General features: G+C 48.4%; 1 protein-coding gene across 2 annotated transcripts in view; it reads right to left on the minus strand.

Moving 5' to 3' along the window:
• The window catches only part of SGPP2 (sphingosine-1-phosphate phosphatase 2), a 110,265-nt gene that overhangs the window by 17,647 nt on the left and 77,536 nt on the right, over positions 1–15,082 (minus strand). For both annotated transcript variants that reach the window (XM_047872414.1, XM_047872415.1), the window contains 2 exons: positions 9,866–10,045; positions 6,682–6,771 (listed from right to left, as the gene is read on the minus strand). In XM_047872414.1, the coding sequence (XP_047728370.1) occupies positions 6,682–6,771; positions 9,866–10,045 (270 nt within the window). The remainder of the gene's footprint in view (positions 1–6,681; positions 6,772–9,865; positions 10,046–15,082) is intronic.

Below are 15,082 nucleotides of genomic sequence, written 5' to 3' on the forward strand. Positions count from 1 at the left end.
CTCCCCAGGCAGGCTAATTGCCACTTAATGGTCACATTCCCTCAGGTCTGACCACACACCAGACTAGAACAGTTTCGTAGGCCAACCAATTTCTACCGCCGCAGGAAGGATACAAGCGGCTTCTGGTCGGAGGCGAACTGGCCCAGTACCAGTCTGTGTCTGCTTCAGTCCTTTAAATTTGGGGGTCCTGCCCTGCAGGGACCGCTGGCCTCTGGGTGATGCTAGTGCTTTGACCAACTTCTGCCTTTGCCTAGCTTCTGCGGGCTGCATTCGAGGCTCAGTCTGGCTCCCCTCCTGGATCCAGAGCACTCCTCTGGGCCCCCTCAACTCACACTTGCAGAACAGATGGAAAACCGGGCCCCAGGGGCGCCTGGGTGGCGCAGTCGGTTGAGCGTCCGACTTCAGCCAGGTCACGATCTCGCGGTCCGTGAGTTCGAGCCCCACGTCGGGCTCTGGGCTGATGGCTCAGAGCCTGGAGCCTGTTTCCGATTCTGTGTCTCCCTCTCTCTCTGCCCCTTCCCCATTCATGCTCTGTCTCCCTCTGTCCCAAAAAAAATAAATAAACGTTGAAAAAAAATTTTTTTTAAAAAAGAAAACCAGGCCCCAACTGTGGCTTTTTGGACAGGGTGGAGAAAGGAAATAAAAAATTAATTTGCCTGTGTTGATGGCTAGGAATACCTACCACAAGCAGTTCTTACTGGAAATGCCCTAATTTTAGTTTGATTAATACAGAAACATAACAATGTCTTCAGTTTCCCATTATATCACCCTAACAAATGGCTCTGTGGACTTCTATAGTGGTTAACTAATAACGATTTAGTCTTTACAAAACCCACAACTTTAAAAACAAGAGAGGATGAATGCTTTACCATGAGTGCTTATTACTTTTGAAACCAGAAACAATTCTCTGTTTTCATAAGAGGGTAAAAGCACGTCTCTTCAAGGTAAAGAAAACAACAATATGCATAATAACGTAGTGCTCCAAAACACAACCAAATTCCCTTTTTATCTCAGTAACGAACTTATCCTACAACAGAAAGTAAGGCTTGGTTGGGTATAATTTATATTATAATTAGCTTTCTTTTCCATATTAAGAAAGGCAGTTTGAAGTATGTTTTTTTTTTTAAGTAGTTTCAAAGAACTTGAAGAAAAAAAAAAACCACCAAAAATGCTCTAGTCCAAAGCCAGGATACAGTTTTGTATGCGCTGCAGATAATTTAATATTTGAGAAGCCTTTTCAACCTTCTCCAACTGCAACCAAAACTAAAGCAATACTTAGAGGAACGAAACAAATGAGTAAGCAAATAAAACCCAATATCTATATAATTATCCACACATCAAACAATTCAGGGACAATAAAATAGAAGAGCATTTCAGCTCATTCAAGTTCAAAATAACGGAACAACCATTCACGAATCACAACAACAACAAAACTTGGGGCTAATTTTACCGTTAACGTATTGGGGATGATCGCCTTATCAGTCAAAAGACTTAAAATCAATTCTGTACAAGTTGATTTGTTTCAGGCATCGAAAACGGAGTATGATCGACCTTCTTGATTCGCTCTCATCCTCCTTTCCCCACATAAACAAGTATAATGTCCGGTTTTGAGTCCTTGAAAGCGCAGGAAGATGCAATGGTGTCAGTGTAGAAAGGTACCCCTGGGTACCTCTTCTGAGGACAGATCCATTTCATTTTGGAGAAGTGCCCCCCCTACAGGCCAGCCCTAATCCTAACCCTGACCCTCACCGCCTATCACAGCCCCTGCTCACACAAGCCGGCTCCCCACCCAGCTGGACCAACCACCATCGCCTGGCACCCTCCAACAACATTTAACGCAGCAATGGGCTCATTGTCCGGGCCAGGCCATTAGACGCTTTCCGGAAATTCTCCCCACTGCAATCCTTTCAGGAATAAAACGAAGAATTTAAGCCCAGAGCTCCTTGGGTCTAGCCTCAGAGAGAAGACAGCCCAAGAATATGACCCCACCATGTGAAGAGATGTGCAGAGAAGCTAAGGAAAGCATAGGGAGACTTCCGACAAAGATCTAGACCTCAGGTCCCATCCTCCCAAGGGTTACCTTACCTCTACCCTTCCTACTGTGTGGTTATAAAAGCCAATACATTTTCAAGGATGCCTGGGTGGCTCAGGTGGTTAATTGTCCATCTCTTGGTTTTGGTTCAGGCCATGATCTCACCGTCGTGAGATCGAGCCCTGCATCAGGCTCTGCACGGGCAATGGAGCCTGCTTGGGATTCTCTCTCTCCTCTCTCTCTTCCCCTTCCCTGCTCACACTCTCTCCCTCTCTCTCCCTTGCTCTCTCTCCCAAAATAAATAAATAAACTTAAAAGGAAACAACAATGACTTGTCCTTTAAGCTTAAGTGAGTTTGAGTTAGTGTCTATTCTTTGCCCTCAAGGAGTCCTGACTCGCGCAGATGGTAACCACTTGGGTTTGGGCATTCTCAGGAGTGAGAACTTTCTGGCCCCTGTTTTCAGGGCACTGCCTGTTAGCCCACAGGGGTGGCTTCTGGGGTCTTGTCTCTACTCTGGGTCCCATTCCCCTCACTGAGGCTCACTGGCCCAAGGGTAGCACCCAGGGCAATCAAGCTTTCATCTCTGGAAATTAAGATTTCTGACGTGAGAGAGGGGTTGTGGGGTTCTTTGAACAGTGGCACTCTAGTGGGAGAGGAAGGCGCTCTCAGACGCCCTGGTTCTATCCTTCTGGAGGCTTAGCTGCTCAACCCTGAGTTCCATGAGCTGTCCCAGTCCTTCCAACGCATTCTGCCCTCTCTTCCTTTATTTCCCTCCACAGCTGGCTACAATTGGTTTACTCTTCAAACCAAGAGAACGTGAAATCACACACACACACGTTTCCGTAAATCGTCGGTTAGGACACCTTTCCCTATGGGAAATGTAAGACTTCAGTAAAAATCAGCTTGAGCAATGATGAACTTTTTACCTTGACCAAGCCAAGAGGTGGTGTGGCCCCAGTGGTGGTACATCAGCAGCTCAAGGATGTCATCGAGGCCACCGTGTTCTACCCCCGTGTTTTGCCATGAACAGTACTGACTTCTCTCCGAGGTCGATTCCCCCAGAGCTCACAGATGGCCGCAGCTTACAGCTGCGGCCACCTGTGGTATTATCCCCATCCAGCAGGAGATGGAGACACTTCCCCGTGCACGGGACTGCATAATCAGATACGGAAATAAGATTCTAGCAGTGGTGTGAGTCAGAATTAATTCAGCTCGGTGACCACCCGAGGAGCGTGGGAAGGCAGGAGCCAGGGCGGTGCCCAACTTTCTCACTGAGACATCTTGGCAGATGAGACACCCATCTCTGAGGTGGGACCAGAGCTGGTTTCGCAGGATGGTGGCACCACACGTAGGTTCACTCAGGCCTGCCCAGGAGTCAGCTGGAGCCTGTCCCCAAAGCCTTGACATCAGAGAGCAAACCACTCACCCCCTGACACGCAGTGGTTTCTTCAGGGGCGAGATAAGTACATTTCCGCGCTGCTTGAATTGCTTCCTCTTCGTGCGCAGACAGCCATTGGCATCAAGCCATCAGCTACCTGCCTGACTTACGAGCTGGGCACGTCCCGGTCGTGGGCGATGAGAGCAGTTCACGACGTGGACGTGGCGGGTGCTTGCACAGGCTCTCTCTCCACCTGCCTTCCACCTTCCAGCTCCTTCCGTGCTCACAGCCAGTTCTGCAGGACAGTTAGTCTAATCAATGGCTCTCAACCCTGGCTGCACATTAAACTGAGGAGCTTTGAAAAAATACCAATGCTTAGGATCTGTGTGTGTGTGTGTGTGTGTGTGTGTGTGTGTGTGTGTTGTCTCCATTCTTTAGGTATTGTGGATAACGCCGCTGCTATGCATGTGGGTGTCCAAATACCCCCCGGGGGAGATTTTAAAAAAGCTTTCCCCGGGATGTGACTATGCAGTCACTGAGAACCATTAGTGCGAGGCAGTCCCCGGTGGCTGCAAGGGGTCCAGGAGGGAGACCCGGCCCAGCTGCTCCATGCGAAGTACAGTACTTGTCACACCAAGGCGTCAGCAGCTCGCACATCTGTCACCATCAACACACAGAGACTCGGGAGGGTGAGGTAGGGTTTGTTTCCGTGTGTATCTCGCAGATCTGGCTCCCAGCCCGGCACCTGCAGTAAACTATTCAGCTGCTGCTGAGTGACAAAGACTTGCCAATCCGTAATTTAACTCGATCCTGCTATTAAAAGGAACTGTTCCCTCCTGCTACTAGGAATTACGTACCGTCACACCCTGGCCTGGGCCTGCGTCCGGCTCTAAGATCTTTATGAAATAAAATTCCACGTGTGGGAGAAACCCCGGGGGGGGGGGGTGGCGATGGCGCCACGGGGTGGGGGTGAGGGTGGGGAAGAAGTTTCTACAGCTTTGCTCCAGTTTCTTCTGGGACGGATGCCCCAAAGAGAGCAGCTGGGCCCGTTCCTTGCAGCTGAATAAGAGGCTTAAACAGTCTTCCCTGCAAAAATAGCTGCTGCCCCATCCCCATAACCCACTTTAAAAAGCAAAGACAGGCACCAAGCTGTGTCTTTCTTGAGGTGGGTTTTCTGTGCCCTTTACTCATGTCTGCGGCTCCACATTCTCGTGCTGATGCTGGTTTGCATTTCAACCTGAATTCTCGCGATCCCTTTTTATGAAAGCCTGCGGAAATTAAAAAGTAGCCCCAGATGAAAGGAATGCCAAACACCCGCGAGAGTGCTGGCTGGTTCCACATTGAAGTCCACGGCCGTACTTGGAGGGACCCTCCTCCTAATGCGAAGCAGCGGTGTGGCGAATTGAGAATGCTCCCCTCTCCCATCCCCTGTCAGCTCAGAGGCCAGATACGCTGTGTGTGTGACGGGACGGGGACCGCGAGGACGAGTCTCGGGAGGGAGATGAAGCGCCTGGTCCCCTAACTGCTCCTCTAGCGTCTTCAAGGTCTGGTCAGGCTAGAATGAGGATGGGGCAGAAGCTGCCGGGTCGTGCAAATTCAGGGTCAGAGCTGGCCTTTATTTAAAATATGGATATCCTGGGGGCGCCTGGGTGGCTCAGTCGGTTAAGCATCCGACTTCGGCTCAGATCATGATCTCACGGTTCGTGGGTTCGAGCCCTGCATCGGGATCTGTGCTGATGGCTCGTGGAGCCTGGAGCCTGCTTCCGATTCTGCGTCTCCCTCTCTCTCAAAATAAATAAATAAACTTTAAAAGAAAAATATGGACATTTTGTTTATCATGGACATTTTTTGCATTAATTTTGCTTTTTTTCTAAGTGTTCCATTAAAATCATTTATCTTGGTCGCGGACTTGTCTGGCGCTCCCTCCATGTGGCACCTGGCCTGCCTCCCCCGAGGCCCAGCCCTGACTCCAGTGGCTTTCAGCTCTTCCTTGCTTTTCTGAGTTAGCCTGTGCTTTAAGAGGAAAGCACCAGGGTCTCTCACCACATCCCGTGCGGCCATACGCCCCCTTTCTCTGGGTTTACGTCCTCCCAGCCTCTGCCTCTGCTCATTCTCACAAGCTCTCTCAATCCATCTGTTCACCTCTGCTGCTTCTGCCCCCCTACCCCCCACCCCCGCTCCCCGCCACCCTTCTTGCGATGGCCAACACCAGACACCAGGAGGACAGGCAGGAGGGTGGCCTTTCCCTCAGAGCCATTTTCTGCTAACACAATTTTTGAGCCTCACACGGAGAGTAACACAATTAGCAAGGGCCCATTCCGTTCTAGAGAAATCTTTCTTGTGCCAATTACGATGATAAATAGTGCCCTGTGGTTAGCCATGGCCAGCCTCGTGCTCTGGAACTCCAAGGCAGCTGGCTGGCACACCCGGAAACAGAGCTCTGAGGTCACTGTAACCGCGTGAACCGCCGCAGCCCTAGAAACATACGCAATTCGGTAAAAGGGTAGGCAAACCTTTAAATGCAGACACGTCTCTCTGTGTCACCACAAGACCAGCCCAGAGCAGTCTGGAAAGGAAGCAAGGCCTTCCTTTGACCCGACGGGACCCTTTCCCTGGAGAGGGCAGCTGAGATCCTTACAACCCAGGCCCGTCTCTGTGAGGACCTAAGTGGGAAGCCGTATCCACACGCTCCCATCCTTGACCCTGGGCGTTGCTCCTGCATCACGGGTAAACCAGCATGAAAAGAAATGAGCTGAGTCTCTGTTGTCATTCTAGCCACTCTTTCAAGTCAGGAGAGCCTAGCCCAGCTCAGCCTCTTCGATATTATCTTTCTTTTTTAATTTTTCTATTAAAATTTTTTTAATGTTTTTACTTTTGAGAGAGAGAGACAGAATGAAGAGTCGGGGAGGTGCAGAGAGAGAGGGAGACACAGAATCCGAAGCAGGCTCCAGGCTCCGAGCTCCGAGCTGCCAGCACAGAGTTTGACACGGGGCTCGAACTCACAAACCGAGAGATCGTGACCTGACCCAAAGTCGATGCTTAATCGACTGAGCCATCCAGGCGCCCCTCCCTGGATATTATCTTAGTGATTCATTATTATTATTATGCAAGAGTCACAACATCATAATTACTTACCTCACTGGCCTGATGGGAAGTATAAGCACGTATGCAAATAGCTGTAGAAGTATGCAGCGTAAAAAACACACCGACACGCTGGCCGCGGTGTTATTTGGAGGACAGTCACCCCAAGACCTGCCCACAGGGACTTACCAGGACCGTGTGCATCCCAGTGTAGACTCTGCTGAGACACACCAAGGTGGAAAACACCACAGCCATCAGCAACCCCAGAACAAAGGGATACTGTCGGGGGGAGAAGAGAAAACAAGGCGATTAGACCATGCTCACGTAGTTTGACGCCGTGGGAGGAGAGCATCCTGGCTTAATAGCCACCGGAGTCAATCTCCATTTCCCTAGACCAGCAGTCTGATGGTCTAAAGCCATTTGAAAAGTGGGAAAATGGAGCAAAGGAAAGGGGAGGGCGCCCAGGACCATAGCGCTGGGAGGAAGTTTCACAACATATAAACTATAAACATACCAACGAGACTTCGTTAGAACTCGGCCTTAAGCCAGTTTTCGTGAAGTACATCGTTTTTTTATTTCGACCTATTCTTCTCCATAGAGTAACATGTATGGAGTATACAGTGCGGAGCGAGGGGCAAGGTGGATGGGCCATACTACCACCTGGAATTCCAACCAGCTCCGTCCCCACGGAGTGCTGTGTGGTCAAGTTTGGCAACAGCTGGCTCCCTAAGGAAGCCCAGGGGCAATGGGCCCAAGCGAAGAATGGGCACCTTTACATACGGATGTTAAGGCAAAAATCCAGACTTCGCTAAATCTCGACATTCGCTGGCAGGTAACAATGAAGCCAATGATGAATCTCATTGAATCTCAACAATGAATCTCAACATTCGCTGGCGGGTAACATGAGCGGAAGAATCCGGCTCATGCGGAGTCATATAAGGAACATGCAGATATTCTGCTCAGAAACAGAGACGTAGAGATAAAACCCATGTGCTTCAAGCACTGACACCTGTGGGGTTTCACGGTGAGAAAGGTAAAGATGACAGAGAGCTGTCGATATTACGTGAGGCTCTGTACAGTCACCTGCTCCGTCAATTGTCACACAACTCTGCAAAGTGGGCTCTATCATTAGGGCCATTCCACAAATGAAGACAGCCTTAAACTTGATAACCCTTACATGGCTATTGAACTTTGGCACAAAGATGCCTTCCCATTAATCATCCCATTTGATCCTCACAATAGGAGCTGGGCTCAGAGAGGCAGACTGTGCCCAAGGTCACACAGCCGGTAAAGGGTAAGAGTCAGAACCAGAAGCCACAATTTCCATCTCCAAGCCCAACACATTCTTTTTTGTTCTTTTTTTAATGTTTGTTTATTTTTGAGAGAGAGAGAGAGTGCTATCAGGGGAGAGGCAGAGAGAGAGGGAGACAGAGATTCCGAAGCAGGCTTTATGCTATCAGCACAAAGCCTGATGGAGGGCTTGAACTCATGAACCATAAGATCATGACCTAAGCCGAAGTCAGATGCTTAACCAGCTGAGCCACCCAGGTGTCCCCCCAACACATTCTTTCTGATGTAAGATGTGAATACAATCACACATGGTCGTACGTCTTTTCTTAACATTTATCATTAACCGGGTCTCAGATTTTAAGAAAAAGTGTTAAAAAGTAATGAGTTAATGCATTCAGAAGTTAGAGTTTGGGCATCAGCCTAAACACATATAAAGAAACCAGATTTAGAAATGTTACAGCAAAGAACCCAAATAGCTACACATATTTATCATTAAAAATTGACTAGGAAGGGGCACCTGGGTGGCTCAGGTCATGATCTCACGGTTCGTGAGTTCGAGCCCCACATCGGGCTCTGTGCTGACAGCTTGGAGCCTGGAACCTGCTTCACATTCTGTGTCTCCCTCTCTCTCTGCCCCTCTCCCACCTGTGCTCTGTCCCTCTCTCTCTCAAAAATAAACAAACATTAAAGGAATTTTTCAACTAAAAGAAAAAAAAAATTGAGTAGGCAAGAAGTCTGCAACAACTCAGGCTGAAAACTGCTACATCATGGGAGCTGAAAAGCATTTTTAAAGAAGGACCAAGTGGCCTTGAAACGAGGATATAAATGGTTCTTGTTGCTGTTTTCTTGCGGTCCGCTGCTAGTTGAGGCTTTTTTCCTGTGCAATGTCAGCACGCTCACAGGCCTCTCTGGATGATGAGGACCAGCCCTGGGTCCACCGTGTCCTGCTGGGGCAGGTGCCCTGCGTATGATGCAGCTCAGAAGTCTGCGTTAAGTTAATTCAGACAGGCAGTACTGGAGAGCTCACACACTTTGACCCTGGCGTGACGTCCAAGTTACGGCAGAGGATTATACCTGGTTGGATATATTCCTGGGACCTGTCCCTTTCCCATCCGGGAAACTGAGGTCTGACTCCAGGTGACCAGGTAGAAGACTCCAGAGGCAGAGAGCCAGGATCCCGCGCTAATCCTGCCCTTGTCCAACTACATCAGGCTGACCCCCCCCCCCCCCCCCAGTTCTGCACAACGTAGAACACAGAACGGGCTTCGAGGGTGCAGGGACAAGGCGAAACGACACTGTCGTTTACACACATGACTGCTAGGTTTAACGAAATCTAAATTTCCCAGAGAGTAAAAGGGAAAAATTATTAAATTCAACGCAAACGTGGAGCCAAACTCCTCAGGTAGGCAAAGCAAAACCTGACCGCGGTACTGACGTAACTTTCGAAAGGTCTGACTGTAATCGGCATCTAAGCAGATATTAATGAAGTGAAATTCTTCCGTTTTCAACAGTTATTAATCTCTTGTCATTTAGAGAGGAATCTAGAAAACACGGAGCCATTATTTCTAGTGGTTGAGCCCCAACCAGGGGCAGAGGCATCCTTGGGAGCCAACGGGGGGGCACAGACTCTTTCCTGCCCTGGGCCCCGGGGAGTCTAGCAAGAGGATTTATCGGGAGGAGTCATCTCAGCCCTGGAGGACCATGTACGAGGATCATAAGCTCCTCACGTCTGTCGCAAACAGAAGATGAGAAAACCGATCACGTACTGTCTCGTCGGGAGCTCCGGGTGACGGTGCTCTGGAGGGCAGATGCCACACCCTGGATCCCGGGGCAGTCCATGTCACATGCTCGTTTGGGGGGGGAGGGGGTGTTATTACCGGGGGGTGTGCCTTTCACTCTGAGGCACAGCCTGACTTGGATGCTAACCCTTATGTCCCTTTCTCTACGAAGAAACTGTCACTGATGGCTCAATACATTTCAGTCCCCCCGAGTCTCGGTTTCATAAACCTCAAAGCCCCTCAGAAAAGACAACTCTGAAGCAAAACCTCTCTTTGCCACCTCATGGCATGGGTGGCGGCCTCACCTGGTATCTGTCCATCGTAGAGATGAGGAGGGTGAAGGAAATGCTGGTGGCCGCCATGGCGTGGGTAGATGGCATTCCATACTCAGCAATCACTCTCTTCTCCAGTTTCACGACGGGAGGGGAGAAGGGGCGGGGCCACTTCAGGATGTCCTTGGCCATCTGGCCAATATACATCACCAACTGCAAAACCAAAGGACGGGGGTGAGTCTAACCGAGTAAGTGAAATCCCTCAGTTGTGTGAATTTATTTGGGGGATCCCAGTCTGTTGGCGGAAATCCCCTTCCTCTCTGACCCAGCTACCTCCTGGGAAAGTCTTGTAGGATGCGTCTTAGTCCATAAAAAGAGAAACAGGCCGTCTGAACTCCAGAAGACCACTGGGCCCCTAAGATAGGACATTAACACATACCTTAATTTGAATGATATATAAAAAGCATTTCCATAGTTCCTATGTGTGCCAGGTACTGTTCTAAGAGCTTTACAAATGTTAATTCGCTTAATCCAATGACATCTACAGAATGCAGGCAGAGAACAAGATTCGAATCCAAGGAGTTTTGCTTCAAAATCTGTGCCTTATGCCACCATGATAATACCTCAAAACCGGGATAGTTCTCAAATCAGACAGTCTTTGTTCTCAAGTTTTAATCAGAAAAGTGACTGTTCTGGGGCACCTGGGTGGCTCAGTTGGTTGAGCATCCAACTTCAGCTCGGGTCACGATCTTGCGTTCGTGGGCTTGAGACCCATATTGGGCTCTGTGCTGACAGCTCAGAGCCTGGAGCCTGGTTCAGATTCTGTGTCTCCCTCTCTCTCTGCCCCTCCCCTATGTGTGCTCTGTCTCTCTTTCTCTCTCAAAAATAAACATTAAAAAAGAAAAGAAAAGAAAAGAAAAGAAAAGAAAAGAAAAGAAAAGAAAAGAAAAGTGATTGTTACAGAGCTTCTGCTTAAGAATTTTTGGGGGGGCACCTGGGTGGCTCAGTCGGTTAAGCGTCCAACTTCAGCTCAGGTCATGATCTCACAGGCTGTGAGTTCAAGCCCCATGTCAGGCTCTGTGCTGACAGCTCAGAGCCTGGAACCTGCTTCCGATTCTGTGTCTCCCTCGCTCTCTGCCCCTCCCCCGCTTGTGCTCACTCACTCTCTCTCTCTCTCTCTCTCTCTCTCAAAAATAAATAAAAATTTTTTCGAATGTTACTCTATTTTTGAATCTTACACTGTTACTCTAAATGCACGTAGGCAACACACTGGATATAATTTAATTTCTTTCAGTAATCAGGAGCATCAGTAAGATACATGGCAGGAGCATTTCCAACCCTCAAATACAGACAACTCAACCTAGAGTTTTCTCAAGTGATTGCTCACGATGACATTAACGAAGAAACGGCTCCGCTCCCTTCTTTCTCGTAAAGCACAAGATAGAAACCAGAATTGGACTTCCGTTACCCTTCAGGGATGAACAGGAAGGACTATCAACCACAGACTTCCTTTGGCAGAGAGCTCTCGAGGACACTTTCAGGATCAGGCACAAAGCCGGAAGAGCAGCCCCTCTACTCAAGCCTGCATTTGCCATGCGAAGTGTGGCCTGAAGACGGGCCGTGTGTGCCCCACCCTGGGCCCCGGTCTCAAGTGCGGCATCTCAGGCCCCAGCCCAGACCTACAGAATGAGAGCCCGGCTTTCACAAGACTCGCAGGTGGCTCGTGTGCACATGAGAACTGGAGAAGCCCCACGTGACACTGTATTCTCGCACGGGTCCCTTTGTCCCGGGCTTCAATCATAAACCTCATCTTACCACGACCGTATTGATTTTACTAGGCCTCTGTTCAGCTCGTGATGGGTGGAGTCACCTTGCTTTGGGACGAGACCGGCCGTGAGTGCTTTAGGGCCTGGCCACATTCTGGTGCTTTCTTTTAGCTCGCTTAATTCTGAGCATTATTCCAGCGTACTCACGTCCCCCAGAAGGCACTGCTTATGTTTTGTGCCCCACTGCCCATTTTGCTCTGGGTTAAAAAAACCAAGAACCACTGTGTGCACAGCAGGCCAAATCCACAGGCTTTAAAGCCTCAGTGACAATCACTGAATTCCATAGCTGTGATTTCTAATCGGACTTTGAAATTCAACCTCTTTACCGTCCCCTTATTACCAGGAACTACTGTCCTGGAAACCGGCTCGCTCTTTTATGTTTCCGCCTCCCTCCTGTGAACCTGTAAAAACCGCATCAGACTGACAATTATGTGCGGGGACGGAAAACTTGCAGCCATCACCGACGACCAGGAATGTCTCAGAAGCCGCTTGAGATCCATTTCTCAACACTGGCCCTTCCCCACTCACCAACAAAACCGAAATATTGCAGGCATGGTAATTCTAGTTTGCTTAAGAGTACTTAAAATCCGCAGACAGGAACCCTTGAAATCATTAAGTGAAGACAGCCAGGGGGCCTGCAGACAAATTTTTAAATTTCCTTGGGAGTTCACAAGTCCCTCTGACTCCACTTCTATTTTGCCTGCTACATTTGAAGGATGTTTTTAAGAATTAGGACAGTTGTTCGTTTCATTTAAAAAACTATTACCACCGCATATTGTTCCTGACCCATAAATTTCAAATACCAATTACTGTAATGACAGCTCTCCTTAAACAGAAAATAGAGCTCTATTTTTCAAGTCCTAGGGAAGGAATACCTCTCGTGGGCCGGGGAGTCCTGTCTCTGCCCTCGCATTCATTACAGGGAAGCTACAATGAGCCGAGCCCTGTATGAGGTCCCCGTGATACAAACAGAAGGTCTCATCGTAATGCCAACACGCTTTGAAAAAAATTATCCAACGAATCCTATGGATACTTATACATGTAGAGACAGAATGAAGAAGCCAGAACAAAAACAAAGAAAAAAGAAGTACATACTGTATGATCTTGTTTTTATAAAATTCTTGAAATGTTAACTTTATAGCACAGAAAGCTAGACCAATGGTTGCCAGGAAGGCGGTAAAGAAATTACAAATGAGATATGCACGTAGGCCAAAATTCTCCAACCTGTACATTTTAAGTATGTGGAAAGTTTGCGGACACACTAATCATAGAATTGGACATTTTCAATGGGTGGATTGTACAGTGAGTGAATTATACCTCACTAAAGCTGTTAAAGACGTGTTTATTGTAGGTCAATCACATCTCAACAAGTGGTTGCCTTAGCTTGCTTGGGTTGCCATAGCAACTAAACATAGGCTGGTGGCTTATAAACAAGGGAAACTTGTTTCTTATATTCTAGAGGATGGAAAGTCCAAGATCAAGATGCCAGCAGATCTGGTACCTGATGGGGACCTGCTTCCTGGCTTGGACAGGCCATCTTGTCGCTGGGTCCTCACATGGCGGAAGGAGTGAGGGAGCTCTCTGGGGTGCCTTTTACATGGGCACTCAACCTATTCGTGAAGGTCCACCCTCATGACCAAAGCACTTCCCAAAGGCCCTACCTCCTAATACCATCCCATTGAGTACTAGGTTTCAACATGTTAACATTTCAAAAGTTCTTCTCAAGTATGAGGAGATATGCCGGTGGGTCTGGCCATGAGACACTGTATGGAAGGGCATCTGGATGTTCAGCTTACTAGTACATTCGGGGAAGAGGCATAGCCAGATCTGAGCTGTCCTCTGGTGTCCTGGGCAGAGTGGGGGCAAAGACATCAAGACTAAAGGGAAGGAGGCCAGGTAAGAGAATATTGCAAAATCCAGGTGAGAGATAAAGGTGGGATCAAGGTCAGCAAAAGTGGGGCAGCAGACAGAATTTTTAAATGCCTTGGGGCACCTGGGTGGCTCAGTTGGTTAAGCATCCGACTTTGGCTCCTGTCACGATCTCACGGTTTGTGAGTTCGAGCCCCGCGTCAGGCTCTGTGCGGACAGCTCCGAGCCTGGAGCCTCCTTTGGATTCTGTGTCTCCCTCCCTCTCTCTCCTCCTCCCCCGCTCTCACTCGGTCTCTCTCTCTCTCTCTCTCTCTCAAAAATAAACATTAAATTTAAAATAAAAAGCATTAAAAAAAAACTTTTTAAGACAAAAGAATTTCAAACAGGTTTATAAATGTAAGAATGGCAAGTAGAAATTATTTAAATAAGAGAGGGAAAAAAAAAACCCAGAAATGGATGGACTATCCAGAGGTGATTGTGCACACAGAAGTGTTTCAGTTCAGAAGAGCCGAACTACAGGTCCTCACAAGGGACATGCTATCTCCTGGCAGACATTCCTGATTAGCTCGATGATTACGGGCACCAGCAGCATTAAGAGGGGGGAAGGCCAGGGATACGATACGCCATTGAACGCACAAGATGGTCACTCTAGGAAATCGTTCTTTGTGTCCAATAGGATTCTTGAGGGCTCTGCCAGACATCCTTGTAGGTGAACACCTATCTGTAATCCTCTGAAGGGAGAGCCTAATTCTCTGCTAGAAGGAACCACCAAATATTTTCTTGCGAGGTTCGAACACACACTGAAGTTTCTGAGAACAGAACTACCAAGGAAACTGAGGGAAGACTGAAATTTCGGTTGATTTGAAACTTTATCTAGAATTGCTAACCATGTGGGGCAGTTGGGTCACCAATGGAAAGGCTGCTCGATGCGTGAGAGGCTCGCACACCGCATGCCTGTGTCCACACCACCATAGTTGACACACTCACAGTGACACTGTTTATAGGTGCAAGGATCCTACTATTACCCTATGTGAACACGCCCTCGCATTTACTTATTTTTTATTTTTATAAAATTTTTTAAAACGTTTATTTATTTTTGAGACAGAGAGAGACAGAGCATGAACGGGGGAGGGTCTGAGAGAGAGGAAGACACAGGATCCGAAGCAGGCTCCAGGCTCTGAGCTGTCAGCACAGAGCCCGACGCGGGGCTCAAACTCACAGACCACGAGATCATGACCTGAGCCGAAGTTGGACACTTAACCGACTGAGCCACCCAGGCGCCCCTATTTTTTATTTTTAAAGTTTATTTATTTTGAGAGAGAGAAAAAGCACAAGTGGGAGAGGAGCAGAGAGAGGAGAGAGAGAGAATCCCAAGCAGGGTCCGCACAGTCAGCGTGGAGCCCCACGCGGAGCTCGAACATACGAACCGTGGGATCATGACCTGAGCTGAAGTCGGACAGTTAACCAACTGAGCCACCCAGGTGCCCCAGCATTTGCTTATTTTAAAAGTCACCTTATTACAAGGCAGAGTTTTAGAAATTATGTAAGTAGGTCA

Source organism: Prionailurus viverrinus, chromosome C1 (assembly GCF_022837055.1).
Source record: "Prionailurus viverrinus isolate Anna chromosome C1, UM_Priviv_1.0, whole genome shotgun sequence".
Classification (NCBI taxonomy): domain Eukaryota; kingdom Metazoa; phylum Chordata; class Mammalia; order Carnivora; family Felidae; genus Prionailurus; species Prionailurus viverrinus.